At 37.4% G+C, this 15635-nt stretch overlaps 2 protein-coding genes across 9 annotated transcripts in view; both read left to right on the top strand.

The window, feature by feature from the left end:
* LOC119535544 (ankyrin repeat domain-containing protein 26-like) overlaps positions 1-15635 on the top strand; it is a 961331-nt gene that overhangs the window by 586656 nt on the left and 359040 nt on the right. The window lies entirely within an intron of this gene.
* Positions 1-15635, top strand: part of ABI1 (abl interactor 1) — a 121177-nt gene that overhangs the window by 75858 nt on the left and 29684 nt on the right. For 2 of the 4 annotated variants that reach the window (XM_037837922.1, XM_037837923.1), the window contains exons 3-5: positions 9623-9799; positions 14448-14462; positions 15188-15288. In XM_037837922.1, the coding sequence (XP_037693850.1) occupies positions 9623-9799; positions 14448-14462; positions 15188-15288 (293 nt within the window). The remainder of the gene's footprint in view (positions 1-9622; positions 9800-14447; positions 14463-15187; positions 15289-15635) is intronic. The other 2 variants (XM_037837920.1, XM_037837921.1) reach the window with 1 other exon arrangement.

Raw genomic sequence — 15635 nt, 5'->3', positions numbered from 1 at the left:
ATAAGGAGTTCAGAAAAGGCTACTGTTGAGTGTAATCCAGATCGTGTTGGGCTTGAATCATCTTTTTGATAATACTGATTTACACTGCTTATTATGTGTATAATCTGGCTGGAGCATTACAATTGTTGCTTAGTTGTGGCATGTTAAATGAACTAAGTAACAGTTTTTAATTTCTAATAAATGTTGTGTTTATTATTTTCTATAAAATTGTACTAGTTTAATATCCAGTAGACTCAGTGTTAAATTTGTGAATATAGACTGGGGAACAGAATAATAATGATTGAAAGCTAACATTTATTGAGGTCTTTCTACATGCCAGACACTGTTGAAATCCCTTTATGTTAACTCGTTTAATTCTCACAATAACCATGGGAGTATTTTGTTTGTTTGTTTTTAATCTTATCTGTAAGCTAAAGAAATTGAGTCATAGAATTGTTAGTTAATTTGCCCAAGGTCGTAACTAGTTAATGGTAGAGTCTACTTTTAAACCCATACAGTGTGGTTCCTGAACTTGTGCTCCTGGTCATTAGACTATATGCCTGATATTTGTTCAGAATTTTAAATATAGCACTTTACTTTTTAAGACAGGAGAGACACTAATGAAACTGTAAACCAAATGTAAACCTAGGGAAGAAGTAGTAGGTTGAAGAATAAGTATACGTTCATGATATGATGTTTAGAAGATAAACTTTGATCTTATGTTTTCTTAAAAGTTCGTATTTAGCTGAGATCCTGGTTTGAATAAAAAATGGTTGTCACTAAATCAGGCACAAAAACTTTCTTTCTGAGTTGGGAGTATAATTACTGTGAAGAGTGTTCTGTATTGTGCGTTACATTATTAAGCAGGGGGAGAGACAGAAAAATGTCATTGGATGGTACTGAAGAAATTGGTCATGGGCCAAAGTGTAGGACAGATCCAGTTTTTTCCAGCATAAAATATTTCAGAATAATTCTGAGCTAAGTGTTTATATTATGTTTTTCTACCAGAGTCTGCTTTTTTAGCTCATCTTTTCTAAATAGCTCTATTTTATAGTGTGTATGTATAGGTCATTCTGAATCAAGTTAACTTCACAGTTGATTGGAACCTTGTTTTAAGCTTATTGAACAAAGCTCTGTAACACAGAATTTTGGGCATAGGGCCATTTCCAGAGTCTGGTCCAAACAAGCAGTAACAGACCAAGATTGTTTCTTTCTTGGCTGAAGGCTTTCTCTGTGTAGCTTGTCTCAGGACTCTTTTACACATTTTTTACCCCTTTTATACCCCTCTCCTTTTTTCTATTCAGGGAAAAAGTGTTTCAATTTTCATTCAGTAGCTGTTCTTTCAGCAAACATTTATTGTGCTTTTATTTATAGATAAGACTTGTTGGTAGAAACCTACAAGTCTTTCCCTGTATTGGTAGTGGCAGTTGAGAGGAAAGTGGGCCCTCTAATACAATGGTAGAAAATATGTGAAATATTAAATAGTTTTGCCATGTCATTCTTTTTTCCTGTCTGCCTTTCTGTGGTTTAATAATTGCAAAAGATTTTCCTGGAAGATCTTTAAAAGGAACACACACACACATACACACTTTTTCCCCCAAAAGTGGGAAGAGAGAGTAGAGAACACAATTAAAAAATTATATTTTTATGCAGTAGATTTAAATAATCATATCTTAAGTCTTGTCTGTTTATATAATTTCTCTTTTTATTTCCACATTCCTTTTGGAAAATAATGTTTTCCTCTCTACATAGGATTGCTTTGGAAATATTTAATCATTCCCTTAGAACCTTTGCTTTCCACAGAATTTAGTTTGGTTTCCTTATTTCCATGGTCATTCCTTAACACTTAATAGTTAAGTGGAGTTCAATTTATTTTTATTCGTGCTGTTTAAATTTTCTCCTAATCTCTGAGCAGGTCTTGTATTTTCATGCCTCTTTGCTTTTACTTATGCTGTTCCCTCTGCTTGGATTTTCCTCTTTCTCCTACTCTCCTTTTTCTCTTGGCTTGTGCTCCGTTTGTACTTTGTGTACAGTTAAAGACTTTTAATTATCTTATACTTATTACATTCAAAAGAATAAATATAACATATGTTGTAACATATGTAGTAAAACATCTGTGAATGTACCATCAAGTTAAAACTAGAAAATGCTGGAATGTACTGTCTAGTTAACAACCAGAAAATGATCGATTGTGTTGCATCTTCCTATGTGCGTCTCTCCATATCCCCAAGGGAATGCTTATCATTCATTCCCTTATTGTTAAAAAGAAATTTGTCATGTATATCTGTACTCCTAATAATTATTATTTTAATTTGCTTGTGTTTGAGTTGTATAAACATGAATTTAGGATTTATATATAGTTTGTGACTTGCTTTTTTACTTTCAGCATTGTGTTTCTAAGATTTATCTATATTGCATATTCATAGAATGCTGTAGTTCATTCATCCCCTTAATGTATAATACTTCAAGTATAAATATGCCACCATTTTGCATTTACATTTAATGGATCTGGAGTTGATTTTTTCCTATGGTGTGAGGTCAGGATCCAATTTCAGTGTTTTTCCATATATGGCAAACCAGTTGCATTATTTGAATAATGCGTCCTTTCCCACTGCGCCATACTGTAAGATATCAAGTTTCCTTATAAGCATGCATTTCTTTCTGAATTTTCTTTTCTTTTGAATTAATCCATTTATAAAACTCTGTACAAGAGTTAAATTATAAGAACCCTACTGTGTTACTTACTGGCATTATTATAAATCTTGATAGGCAAGTTCCCTCTCTCCCCTTCTAATTTTTTTATATCTTGATCATTCTTTCTTCCCTCCATATACATTTTGAAACTGTAAAAACCATGCTGAGATTTTTTATTAGGTTTCATTGATGCTATAAATAGATTTGAGAATACTTGGCATCGTTACTACATTGAGTGGAGTTGGAGGAACATGGGTGTGAGTTTGTAGGAGTATGTGGTATCTCGCTTAGAAGGCCACATAATTTTTCATTTTTTCAGATTAATCTGCTGGAATACTATTTCACTGTTTCTTTTTTTTCTTCCCTTATTTATAACTGGAGGTAAAGTACAGAGGTAGAGGAGAAACCTTTTTAAGTGTGAAGATGTCCTCCAAATTAAAAGATTTTGTGAATCACAGCATAATTTCAGAGCTGGATAAGGGAGTTGTTAAATTGTGTTTATTTTATTATCACTTGATTTTTAGCCAGTAAGCAGAAGCTGTCCTTTGTTAAACTTAATCAATTTCGTGAGTTTTGAATTATGTAAGATTTTCAAGAATGTACTCATGGCTTAAAAGGTGATCATCCCATATACATTCATTTTATCTATTACTTCCAAATTTATGTCCTATACATTCTATTTTGATTTTATCACTTCTCGGTGAGATCCAAAGTAAGCAAGCATGGTCTTCATTTCTTAAAATGTCTTTGGTTTTCTGTCTTTTTTTCTAGTTTGTTTACTGATATCCACATCTGTAAGGCACTGCTTTCTTCTGTTAAATGAATTTTAGTATTTAGACCTTGTTTAACTTGGAATTGTAGAATTTTAAAGCAGCAAGGACTTTAATGCTTATCACACTGACTCTGAGGACTCCTCCAAAATCCTATGGCTAGTGGCAAAACTGGAGATTTGAACTTTAATTCATATTCATTATATTTCTAATACATAGTGTGATATGTTCATGGTTACATATTAATGTTTTGCTTTAACTGAAGAGTTATAGTTTGGGTAGTTTAGTAAATAAAATTCAGATTGGATTAGGATTTAAAAAAATATTTTGTTATGTGTCAAGCAATGTTCTATGTTCTAATGCTATCTCATCCACATTTTATGTAAGCCAATGGAATCTTAGTATAAAATTTCACAACTAGTAAGTGAAACTTGGTGTTCTGATTTCAAGTTTGAATGCGTGTGTGTGTGTATATGTGTGTGTGCGCGCGTTTTAAATTAGTGGTTTTCAGCTGTGCCCCATGGTCTTGGCACCACCACAGAGTGGCCACCTGGGCCTCCTCCTTCCTCTCAACTAGAGTAACTCTGGTTATATCTGCAGTGTATTACAATTGAAAACTAATTTTCTTTATAGCAAACTGCTTCTTTGCCATCTAAAAGCAAAGAAAACTGTGTGAAAGGAAATTGAAGCATGGCAAGGAATTAGTCTCACTGAAAACGCTAACTTTGGCTTGGTGAACATATGCATGCTGCTGTACAAATGTTCCAAGCTGCTCCCTCCACCTCCTACCCGCGTATTTGCTCCCCCTGCCATATGGAGGGTTCTGCATTGCTGGATGCTTTGTGATTTGGACCTTCATGATTCAGAAATGGAGGAATGGAGAGGGATAGACCTGGAGAAGAATTTTTCCAGGAATTTGAAATAGTGTCCTGTATCAGTTCTACATTGTCTGTCAAATGCCTTGATTATCAGCCCATTGTTGAGTGACTTTTGTGACAAAATAGCACATCATTGTCAGGCTGCAGAGGGTCTGGAAAGCCAAAACGTGACACAGATCAGTGTCAGGGACCACAGTGGTGTGGCTGAAGTCAGCTGACTGAACGGAAACAGCGGCACTATAACCTGACAGAGTGGCCTCAGTGGTGAGGCACTGCTGAAAACATAGAGAGGGAGCCGGAGGTCTGGTGTAGTTACTTTGCCAGTAGCGGGCGCAGCCTTTCCCACCACCAGACAGATGGGTTATGTTCCAGGAGTCGTGGCACCGGGAAGCAGTGGTAGCTGCTGCATCAGGAATGTTGAATCTTAACTTTGTATGTAGTCTCTAATGGAAGCTGTGTGCCATGTCCAGTATGATGATGGATCCGGCAGCAATGGTTGCAGCCTTAGCAGGGCAGCTTGATAAGCAGCTTGGTTCCAATGATTGCATTAGAGAAGAGGCCCTTACCATCGGAAAACCCAGGTGGTTCCATCAGCAGCTACAGTTTGCCTCCACAGTTCATGAATGGTCTTTAACATGCCCATTGGTAGTTTTCCAAGTGGCAGACCAAACAGGCTATTGGTAGTTGCCCAAGAGTTGGTAAAAATATGACAGGGTTTATGAGTTTATCAAGGAGAATGTTGGCCAGATTATGAGGAGAATGGTCTTGAGCTTTGCCCACAGAACAAAGCGCCCACACTCGTTATCATGTCTGCTCTGCTGATGCTGGGTTTGAACAGCCACAGTAGCCCACCGCTGGACACCCTAGGGGTAGCAGCTTAGCTGGACCATCAGTGAGCCAGATCCAGGCATTTATGGGAACTTCTGTGAGTCAAGGGCCCTTTGAGCCAGTGGCTTTGATTTAGGTGACAGAATGGAGGATAAATTTCCCCAAGGGGGTTGCTGCCACTTTTTCACATAAAGCTGAGATGCCAGAGGGGCCAGGGTGGCTGCATTCTTATATCTAACACTTTCCTGTGGCAAGAGAGGATTGTTGGGCCCTTTCCACCTTGGAGGTCTTTGAGTCTGAGTTGACCCATCCCCAAATGGGAACCTTTCAAAAGGGATGCCTGATAGCTGTGTCATAGAGGCACTGAGTCCAAAATCCTAATGGACGTGTCTAGTGAAGGCCGCCTTCTTTTGCCAGAGGTTCCAGTCAATGAAAGCACCTTCCCAGAGACTTACACTCAAAAGAGTTCATAAGAATTGTGGGACACTAAAGGTGCTACCGCTTTTCTACATGAAGCTCTTCTACAGGATAATCTCCTCTAGCACTTACGAGCACTCATGCTGCGGGGCTTGTAAAATATAATACACTCCTTCAAATGGAGTTGAGAGGACATTCTGGAGGTTATTCTTACACATTATATAGTGCACCAGTTTGAATGTACTGTGTCCCCCAAAATGCCATTATCTTTGATGCAATCTTGTGTGGGCAGATGTTGGAATTCTTTGATTGAGTGTTTCCTGGCGATGTGACCCACCCAACTGTAGGTGATAACTCTGATGAGATAATTTCCATGGAGGCATGGCCCCGCCCATTCAACCTGGGTCTTGGTTAGTTCACTGGAGCCCTATAAAAGCTCAAACAGAAGGAGCGAACTTGCTACAGCCAAGAGGGACACTTTGAAGAACACACAGGAGCCCAGAGAGGAGCTTCAGTTTACCGAGACATTTTGGAGACAGCCTTTGAAAGCAGACTTTTGCTCCGGAGAAGCTAAGAGAGGACAAACGCCCCAACAGCAACTAACGGTGACGTTTTTAAGGAGCTGAAGCCTAGGGAGGAACGTCCTGGGAGAAAGCCATTTTGAAACCAGAACTCCGGAGCAGACGCCAGCCACGTGCCTTCCCAGCTAACAGGTTTTCTGGACTCCATTGGCCGTCCTTCAATGAAGGTACTCTGTTGTTGGACACTTTATGGTCTTAAGACTGTAACTGTGTAACCAAATAAACCCCCTTTTATGAAAGCCAATCCATTTCTGGTGTTTTGCATTCTGGCAGCATTAGCAAACTGGAACATATAGATATCCGTTTTTAGTCTTTATTGTTTTAGAATAGCTAGAAGGAAATACCTGAAACTGTTGAACTGCAACCCAGTATCCTTGATTCTTGAAGATGATTATATAACTATATGGCTTACACTGTGTGACTGTGTGATTGTGAAGACCTTGTGGCGCATACTCCCTTTATCTAGTGTATGGACAGTTGAGTAGAAAAAGGGGATAAAAAGTAAATGAATAACAAGGAGGGATGGGGGATGGGATGTTTTGGGTTTTCTTTTTTACTTTAATTTTTATTCTTTTTTATTTTTTATTTTTTGCGGTAATGAAAATGTCCAAAAATTAATTGTGGTGATGAATGCACAACTATATAATGGTCCTGTGAACAACTGATTGTACATTTTGGATGACTGTATGGTATGTGACTATATCTCAATAAAATTGAATTTAAAAAATGCAACATACTCATCAATGAGTTGGTCCAAAAAAGCCCTCCAAAAGGTCACATTAGCTTGCCTTCCTTGTTGTGAACCCTCCCCAAACCTCAGTAGCTGAATTCAGGTACACTCCCCCTCCACAGGACCCGTACAAAGCTGGCTTGTGCTCCTGTATCTTATAGATCCCTAAGAGTTTGAGTCCCTTCTCTTCCCCAAAGTCACCTAGCATAGTGGAGACCTTGGCCCCCTTCTAATAATCTTTGTCTTTAAAGCGACTGAGGTTGGGGTCTAGGAGAAGGTTGGAAGAGAAAGTGGCTCAGCACCAATTTTTGGTCCATTTCTGTTTGGGGATGTCTCGATTCGACAGCTACACTACATTGCTTTCATGAGTTTGCACCCCTTGGCCGACTCGGGCTTGATCTTCAAATGGCAGCTTCTGTTTTAGGAGTACACCTTAAGGCAGGGTATTTGCCCCTCCACTGTGAAGATAACATCTCTTAAATTCAATATAAGGGTTAAGGAGGTTTTCTAAGGCTGCAGGGCTAACAGCAAGAATTTATCTAGATTTCTTTGAGTCATTTTCTCATTCTCTAGTGAATCACTTTCATCAGCATTTTAAACCCAATGCATTACAGTAAGAGCTGAAGACCAGTTGGTCAGTGCCCACAGGAGTGAGTCCCAGGGACTTCCCTGAGAGTTTCCCCGAGAGGGCCAAAGCTCTCTTACCGCAGACAGGGAGTACTGCAGAAACCACTGAGGCCTTTCCCTGTCCTCTCAAATGGATCTAATGTTAGTTAATATGGTAGACAGCAGGAGGGATTGAGTCCTAAGACAGCCAGCTGTTGCCAGTTTCCTTTAATAATCATGGGGTTCCCGCCCCCTCATCTGCCAAGCCATCTAGCCAACCTTCTAAAGAGTCACCTGGTTATACCTAGAGTGGTTTTGAATTTTCCTCCTTTCATGCTCAGTGTAGACACATGTCTCTGTAACTGTTGTCAGAAAGGGGACAGAACCTTTTGTGCTCCCTCACTGCCTACCAGATAAATCAGTCCTAGTTGTTCCCTGGGGCAGACCTGCTGGGTCTCCTTTGTGGAGGAGAGTTGGCAGGAATGAGGGGTCCTTCAGGCAGCCCTCTTTGAACCTGTTTCCTGGTACTCAGCCTGAAACCACCTTCTCAGTTCGTACTCTTTAACAGGCAGTAAGGTGGAAGACCATTTATTGTCTGGTCCACACAATTTGCTCAACGTGTTCACTAACAGTTCCCTGCTAACCAGCCTTTCCTTCCTTGCCTAGAAAGCCTTGTCTCTGTCAGCATTCCATCCTCTCTGCCAGAACTGTCAGAAATTGTGAAGATTCTGAGATTTTACCTTCTTGCAAAGTAACAAGTTAGCCTGCCACAGGTTCATGGATGCTGTCAGAAGACAGGAGACTCCTGAGTCAGAGATGAAGGACTTTGTTACTCACGATAGTAGCAGTAGCCAGTGTCAGCATTTGTGTTAACCGAGCCTCAGTTTCCACAGGGTGCTGCAAAGAGCCAGATTATGCCTGCACGCATCGTGGGTACATTACAGGAAAGGAACTCTGAGCTCAGGGGCCCAGGATCTTTTAGAATGACCTTTGCTCTGGACGGAGACATTATTTTTGTTTTACTGAACAGTAAACAAACCTGCCTTTGCTCTTAAGACAAGATTCACACACTCTCTAAGAATATTTACTATAAAAACATTGAAAAAGTGCCTCTTCTCCCAAGGTGTGTAGAAATGTTAGACACTCACGGAGAGTGAGTATCTATAGACCTAGTTTTGAACCAGGAAAACATTTTTGATTATAGGTTCTGTCCCACTCAGTTGTTAAAGTTCTGGTGAGATAAGAAAATTTAAGCTTATTTTTTTCCTGACAAAATATATTTTGTCTCCTGCTTCAGTTCAGATCCTGGCTTTCTTTTACCTAGGCTTACCGTAACTGTGTCCTAACTAGTCTCCCTGCCTGTGGTTTTGTTCTGTCTGTCCTCAACACCTCTGCCAGAGAGATCTTCTTAAAATGCAGATCTGATCATGCCTTCAGTTTAAATTTGTTATTGGCTCCCCATTACTATTAGGACAAACTTTAAATTATTAAGCAGTTGTATAATTACTTCTCAAGTGCTGACTACTATCCAAGTTTTAAATGTTGGCAACTAAATACAATTTTTCTTTTTTAAAGCTACACAGGCATGTTGCCACTTTGTAATTACTGCTATTTTCCATCAATTGCCCTCTTATACCTTTGCCACATGCAGGTCTTTCTGCCTTGGATAATTTCCTTATTTGCCTCATAATCCTCCTACTCATCCTTTAAAACCCACCTACTCTATAAAGCCTCCAAGTGAATGCTTGTCACTGTACTTAGGTGTCTTGCTCTGAATACCTTTATAGTAGTTTCGAATAAACCATGCATGTGTCACTATAACATTTACATTATTGTGTTGTGATTACTAATATGTCTTTTACACTAAATAAACTATAAGCTACTCAGAGCAGGAAAATCTTGTTTATAACCCTCTCTTCCCCATATGCCAAGTCTTTAGTTGACACTTTTAATCATCTTAGGTATTCTCTGCTTTGAGCCTAGAGGATATTAATTTTCTTAAGTTTGAAGGGATAAGATGTAGTATTCATTGGAAAATAGCCAAGTGGTACAGTCCTATGGTCCAACCTACTTGGATCATCATATATATTATTTACTATGCCAATTCATATTTTTTGCTTTGTTCAATTTAAAATACAGACAGTGGACATTCATAAAGAGAAGGTGGCTCGAAGAGAGATTGGTATTTTGACAACAAATAAAAATACATCAAGAACTCACAAAATAATAGCACCTGCAAATATGGAGCGTCCTGTGAGGTATATCCGGAAACCTATCGACTATACAGTTCTGGATGACGTGGGCCATGGTGTCAAGGTAAGCATTTCTATAGCATATTAACTCAAACTACTTTGCATATCCAGTAAATATTTTGGATAGGAAATATGGTAATGAAGATGATTTTCTTAAAGATTGATAGAGTCTCTTTAGCTAGAAATTAACATTGCAGTTTTTATGGAATATTTATTTAATGCTGGTTGTATATTATATTAAACTTGGAGCAGAATTTTACTTGTGGAATAGGCTGTAATGGATTATTACTATTTAATTTGGCTGATGCTTAAACAAGCCATTTGAATTCCAGACTAATCTATAAATTTGTATTGTGAGTGCCATACCTTGCTTTTTCTACTAAATGACTATTTAAAAATAAAACATATGCTTTTCAGAATTGGTTTATAAATATTTTTATTCTTTTATTCCTAAATGTGTGTGTGTGTGTGTGTGTGTGTCTGTCTGTCTGTCTGTCTGTCTGTGTCTGTGGTTATATAATTCCAGAGTTGTATAAAAAATGAAACTGTATATAGCTTTGTTTTGTGCCATCGGCTCCCCCGTCCCCAATAGGCTTTTAGGGAGAGAGATTATTTGTTGCACGTTTGTTTCTTAGAATAGCAGAATTAGGTTATTTGCAGGATACCTGTAGTCTTCCAACTTTCAGGTATTCATAGATTATTTTGCATGCACCTAGAATGACCAGAATTCTTTAGCCATCTCTGCTCAGGGTAATGTATTCCTCTGAAATTCTGTGCTCCCTTTCCTAGAACACAATTATTTGATTTTGTTTCTGGTCTTCAGAATATTTTATAGTAACTTTTAAGAGGTCAGCTAGAGTCTTGCTGCTTTTCTTAGCTGGTTAATCTAACTGGTGCCATTGCTGAATCTTGCATTCTGAGTTTCCTGGGATTCCTGGTTGTGAAGGGTACAGAGCCGACAATACTGGCCTTCGTTCTGCCCTTGCATGAGACTTTCGGTATCCCACCCTTCACATTCATGCTGGGAACTTCCGTGGAAAGTTAGAACACTTTGCAGCAGTCGAGGAGGCTACTTATTTACTTCCTATATTTTTACTCAGGGGTGTGGGTAAGGTTTTGTAAGAGATTAAATTACATTTTAATGTAAGGTATTTTAGACCAAACTGATTTACAGGGTTTGGTTTTTGGGAGCCTGGGAAGAATTTCTTTTGTATTATTGCTGGCTTTGCGATTAAAACTACAACAATCACAATATATATAGATCTCTTTTGCCAGATCTTAATTTTTCTTCCTACCAAGGCAATACACACTCATTAAAAAAAAATTTGCACTTTCTTAGAAGTGACTGTCTTCCATTATCTCATCCCTCTACCAAGAATTATAGAGTTTTATACATAGTACTTTCCAGGGTATAAGACGAATCCACATTCTCTAAGGAAATTTTGGGTGAGGAAATGTAACTGTTTCATCCGATATGTGTAAGTAGGAAATATAAACCCAGCATAATATATCCTGAAAGCATACTGGTGCAAATTTTGGGAGTCTGCTTTCTAATCATAATATGGGTGGATTAGACACAGGGTTATTTTTTAATATATTTTTGGCTGGAGGTAGGAGGGTGAGTGATCTGTGAAAACAGTGTATCTTAGAAATTTGGGTATAGTTAATAAGCCAAAATTTTGAGAAGGAAAGGTTTAAGTTTATTTTAAAATTAGTGTTCTGAGTATAGGAAGATACCAGTTATAGTTTTAGAATTATTTCTTTACCTTTTGCCGACTTCTCTGTTTACAGGTTTGTTACCAATTTGTAGGAACCCTTCTTTCTATTAAGGGAATTAGCCCCCTTTCCATAATATGTTAGCAAATATTATTTCCTCATATTGCTGTTTGTTTTTTGACTTTGATTTTTGGTAGTTTTAGAATATATACAGAATCTTTGAAAACTTGTATCCGAATATATTAATATTCCTTCTTATTGCTACCAGATTTTATGCTTCAGGTTTCTATACTCCAAGATTAATATTCACTCATGTTTTCTTCCTTTGTGATTTAATTTTTAGTGTTTTGGTATTTGTGTTTTATATATCTGGATTTCATCTAAATAGTATTTACTATGTTAATACAGTAAATACCATTATTTATATTTCATAGCATAAAATGTTTATGCTATGAAATACATGGCACACATGAGTTTAGTAGAAATTAAGACTATAATATTCTAAAGTAAGTCTGGTTTGATTTTTGGAAACAATGTGATGTATGGGTAAGAGAACCCCAGCATTGAGAATATAGTCATTAAAGAGAATGGTGAGAAGATAAACCTTATGGAGAGCACAAAGTTTCAGAGTATGCTAGAGTAGGAAAGACTAGAATACCTAGTCTTTTGCAAAATACCAGAAATGGAGTGGCTTTTAATAAAGGGGGTTTATTTGGTTACAAATTTATAGTCTTAAGGCCATAAAGTGTCCAGGGTAAGGCATCGGCAAAGGGTACCTTCACTGGAGAAAGGCCATTGGCATCTAGAAAACCTCTGTTAGGTGGGAAGGCATGTGGCTGGCATCTGCTTGCTTCCAGGTTGTGTTTCAAAATGGCATTCTCCAAAGTGTTGATCTTGGGATGTTTTGTCCTCTCTTAGCTGCAGCTGCTCTTCAAAATGTCACTCTCTGTTGTTCTGAGGTTCTTCTGTCGGAGAATTCCAGTGAGCCAGTTAACACCCACCCTGAATGGGCGGGGTAACACCTCCATAGAAATTATCCAATCAGATGTTCCACTCACAGTTGATTGAGTCACATCTCCATGGAAACACTCAAAGAATTCCAATCTAATCAACACTAGTACATCTGCCCCCATAAGATTGCATCAAAGATAATGGCATTTTGGGGGACATAATACATCCAAACTGGGACACCTAGGCAGAAGTTTACATTTATTTTTGATGAACAATATTATTAATTAATAGGCTTTATAGCCTACTTCATAATTCATAAAGGTCTTTCTGGATATGTTACTGTGTGTTTGTTTTTAATCCTCACAAATGCCATGTGATCTAGGAATTGTTACATTTTATGAGTGGAGACACTAAAGCATTATAATATGTACACCGGAAGGGGAATGACATTTTAAAAAAGCTTTCAGTTTTATTAAGTAGAGGAGTGAACTAATGAATCATTTCAGAAAAGAATTGGCCTTTGAGTAATGCAACTAACATTTGCTATCTATGGGAGTCAAAGCTTCTGATCTCCTTAAGGATAGAAAATAGGGAGGAATCAAAGAGAATTCTGTTGTTTTCAACCTAAGATTCCACGAGAATGGTAAAGTTACTTACCCATAAATGTGTAAAGGTTAGGGAAATGAAGTGAGATCTTACAGAATAAGAAACTATCTAATTTTGGATATGTTTTGGGGACATTTAAATGGAAAAATCTTGTAGGTGGCTAAAAATAATATTTTGAGCTATAAAATGTAGTTTCTTTCCTACCAACACTTCCCCATGCCAACACATCTGCACATGCGATCATGCACTTAATACAGGAGGAAGCTGAACTCCATTAGAGGTTAAAGTTTACACCATTGCATATAATAGCAGAATTCAGTTAGCAATTTTACTCCCTGTCTCATTCTCCTTTCATTCTTCCACTTTGGACCAGCTCTATACTTGCATGCCAGTCTCCTTGTTTCTTGTTCACTTGAAATAACAAATAAGCTCCGGTAAGAGGAGTGACCCTTCCTGAATGAGATGGATCACACCTTAACTGAAGTAGCCTTGTCAAAAGGTCTACCTTACAGTGGGTTTAAACCCACAGGAATGGATTAGCTTTAAGAACATGATTTCTGGGGCACATACAGTTCCAAACAACCACAGACCTCTAGTGTTAGAGCCTGAAGATGTATTTTCTTAAGTGTTAGGACTGTACACATTGTTTCATGTATGTGGGTCAGTCATCTTCAACTGAAGTAGTCTTGAGGATCAAAGCAACTTTTCTTCAGTTTTGAAGTTTAACTAAACTGGTTCAGTACAAAACTGAGGACTAAAGCTACTTATAATTTCCTACTGGTGTTAGCTTGCCCAGGATTGGGTTCATAAGCCAGAGGCAAGGGGATTTTTGAGACCCTAATTATTTATTCCTTACTTAGAATCTAGCTATTACTTTGCATGGTGATTTCATTTTTAAACAAAGTAATGGTTTCTTTTTTAAATTTGGAAGCAATTGTGATTTTGAATTTTATCATTTTCAATTTATCGCATTTTAAAAAAGTAAACTACCATTTAAGTAATGAGTACTCATTCTTGGACGTTCATTATCCAGAAAAGTCTTAGGTCTTGTACACTGTTTTATTAAAATAGCCTTCTTCTAAACTGTTATGGTGTTTGTACTTAAATCACAGCATATATTTTTTTATTATCTATGATTCAGTTGGATTAGTTCCATGGGATAAAATACTCTACTAAGAAATTTACTGGGCCTGCATGAAATTGGCATAATCAACTGGTGGTTTTTTCATGAATGTATTATTTTGCGAAATATGGGAAACGTAGGAATACTTCCCCACTGCTTCTTCTGGATATCTTTTTCTTTACAAAATATTTGAAATATGGCTGGGTAAAAACTTGTTAACATGAATTGATTCACTGTAAATGTAAACCTGTCCTATCAGATCTACTTATCTAGAATTAATTTCTACTTTTTCCCCCCTTTTTTTGCCAACGTAAAGTGGCTAAAAGCCAAGGTAAGAGACATCACTTAACATTTGATCCACAGTATTCCCCCTATATTGACAGGCTGCAGAGCCGCTAAAACTGAAAAATCTTTGTATGTCTTGTCTGCTTTCTCCCTATAGGATTTATGTAGATTAAATATACCTAAATGCAGTTCAAACCAGCAACATTTAGCCTGGATGTGTTAATATATCAAAGATATATTGACATCTGCATTTATATAGGAACATTAATTTTGCTAACATTTATTGCTTTGCTCATTTTTTGATAGTTGCCTTGCTTTTATTGACTTACAATTAGGAGGTTTCCCAGACATCATATGTGACTTTGTTACTCAAATGTTAGACTAAAGATAACTTTTCAGATAGATATTTGAGCAAATGGACAGTGAGTGCTATAGTTTATATTTAAACACACATTTAAAAAATTTTAAGAGACCCAGCATTTGAATGCAGATAAGTTTGTTATCAGTGAACATGTTTAGCAATGAAATAATATATAAAACATAATACTCTCACCTGCTTTATGCCATAAACTGATATGAGTGGCACAGAATAATAGAAAAAGCCGAATACAATTGGTTTTTTGACTTTTAAAAATGTGGCACTGAAGTCGTTATTAAAACTGTCTGGGAATCCTCTGTTCACATTCTGGTATTAAAGAAATAATACATGGTGTCAAAACACCAAGAGAACAGTTTGATATAAAAATAAAAGCTTTTCCTTCCGCATTTTAGCATGGAAATAACCAACCTGCAAGAACTGGCACACTGTCGAGAACAAATCCTCCTACTCAGAAACCACCAAGTCCTCCCATGTCAGGCCGGGGAACACTGGGGTAAGAATTCAACTACATTTTGCGAGAGAATTTGTATGTTAATGGAAGAGATATTTCTGTGACTTAAGTAAATGCATGAATGCTTGCCATGAGACCCTCCGTATGCGATACTACCTCTTTCAGATTCATTTTGGTTCTAATTTCCCTGAACAGAATCCAAAATGAATCTGCCTTTTTTTTTTTTTTTACAATATTCTCTAAAGAAGTCTGTGGTAGAAAAGTTCTCTGGTATATGTGTAAGTGAACATTATTGTCTTTTAATTCACTTTTAAAAAATACAAATTTAAGTTTATTTCAGATGGAACGAGCAGAGAATTCCACATGGTGCCTTCAGTGTGTTTGCAAGA

Source organism: Choloepus didactylus, chromosome 5 (assembly GCF_015220235.1).
Source record: "Choloepus didactylus isolate mChoDid1 chromosome 5, mChoDid1.pri, whole genome shotgun sequence".
Classification (NCBI taxonomy): Eukaryota; Metazoa; Chordata; class Mammalia; order Pilosa; family Megalonychidae; genus Choloepus; species Choloepus didactylus.
The sequence above is the reverse complement of the archived record's forward strand: the minus strand, read 5'-3'. Positions and strand labels throughout refer to the sequence as shown.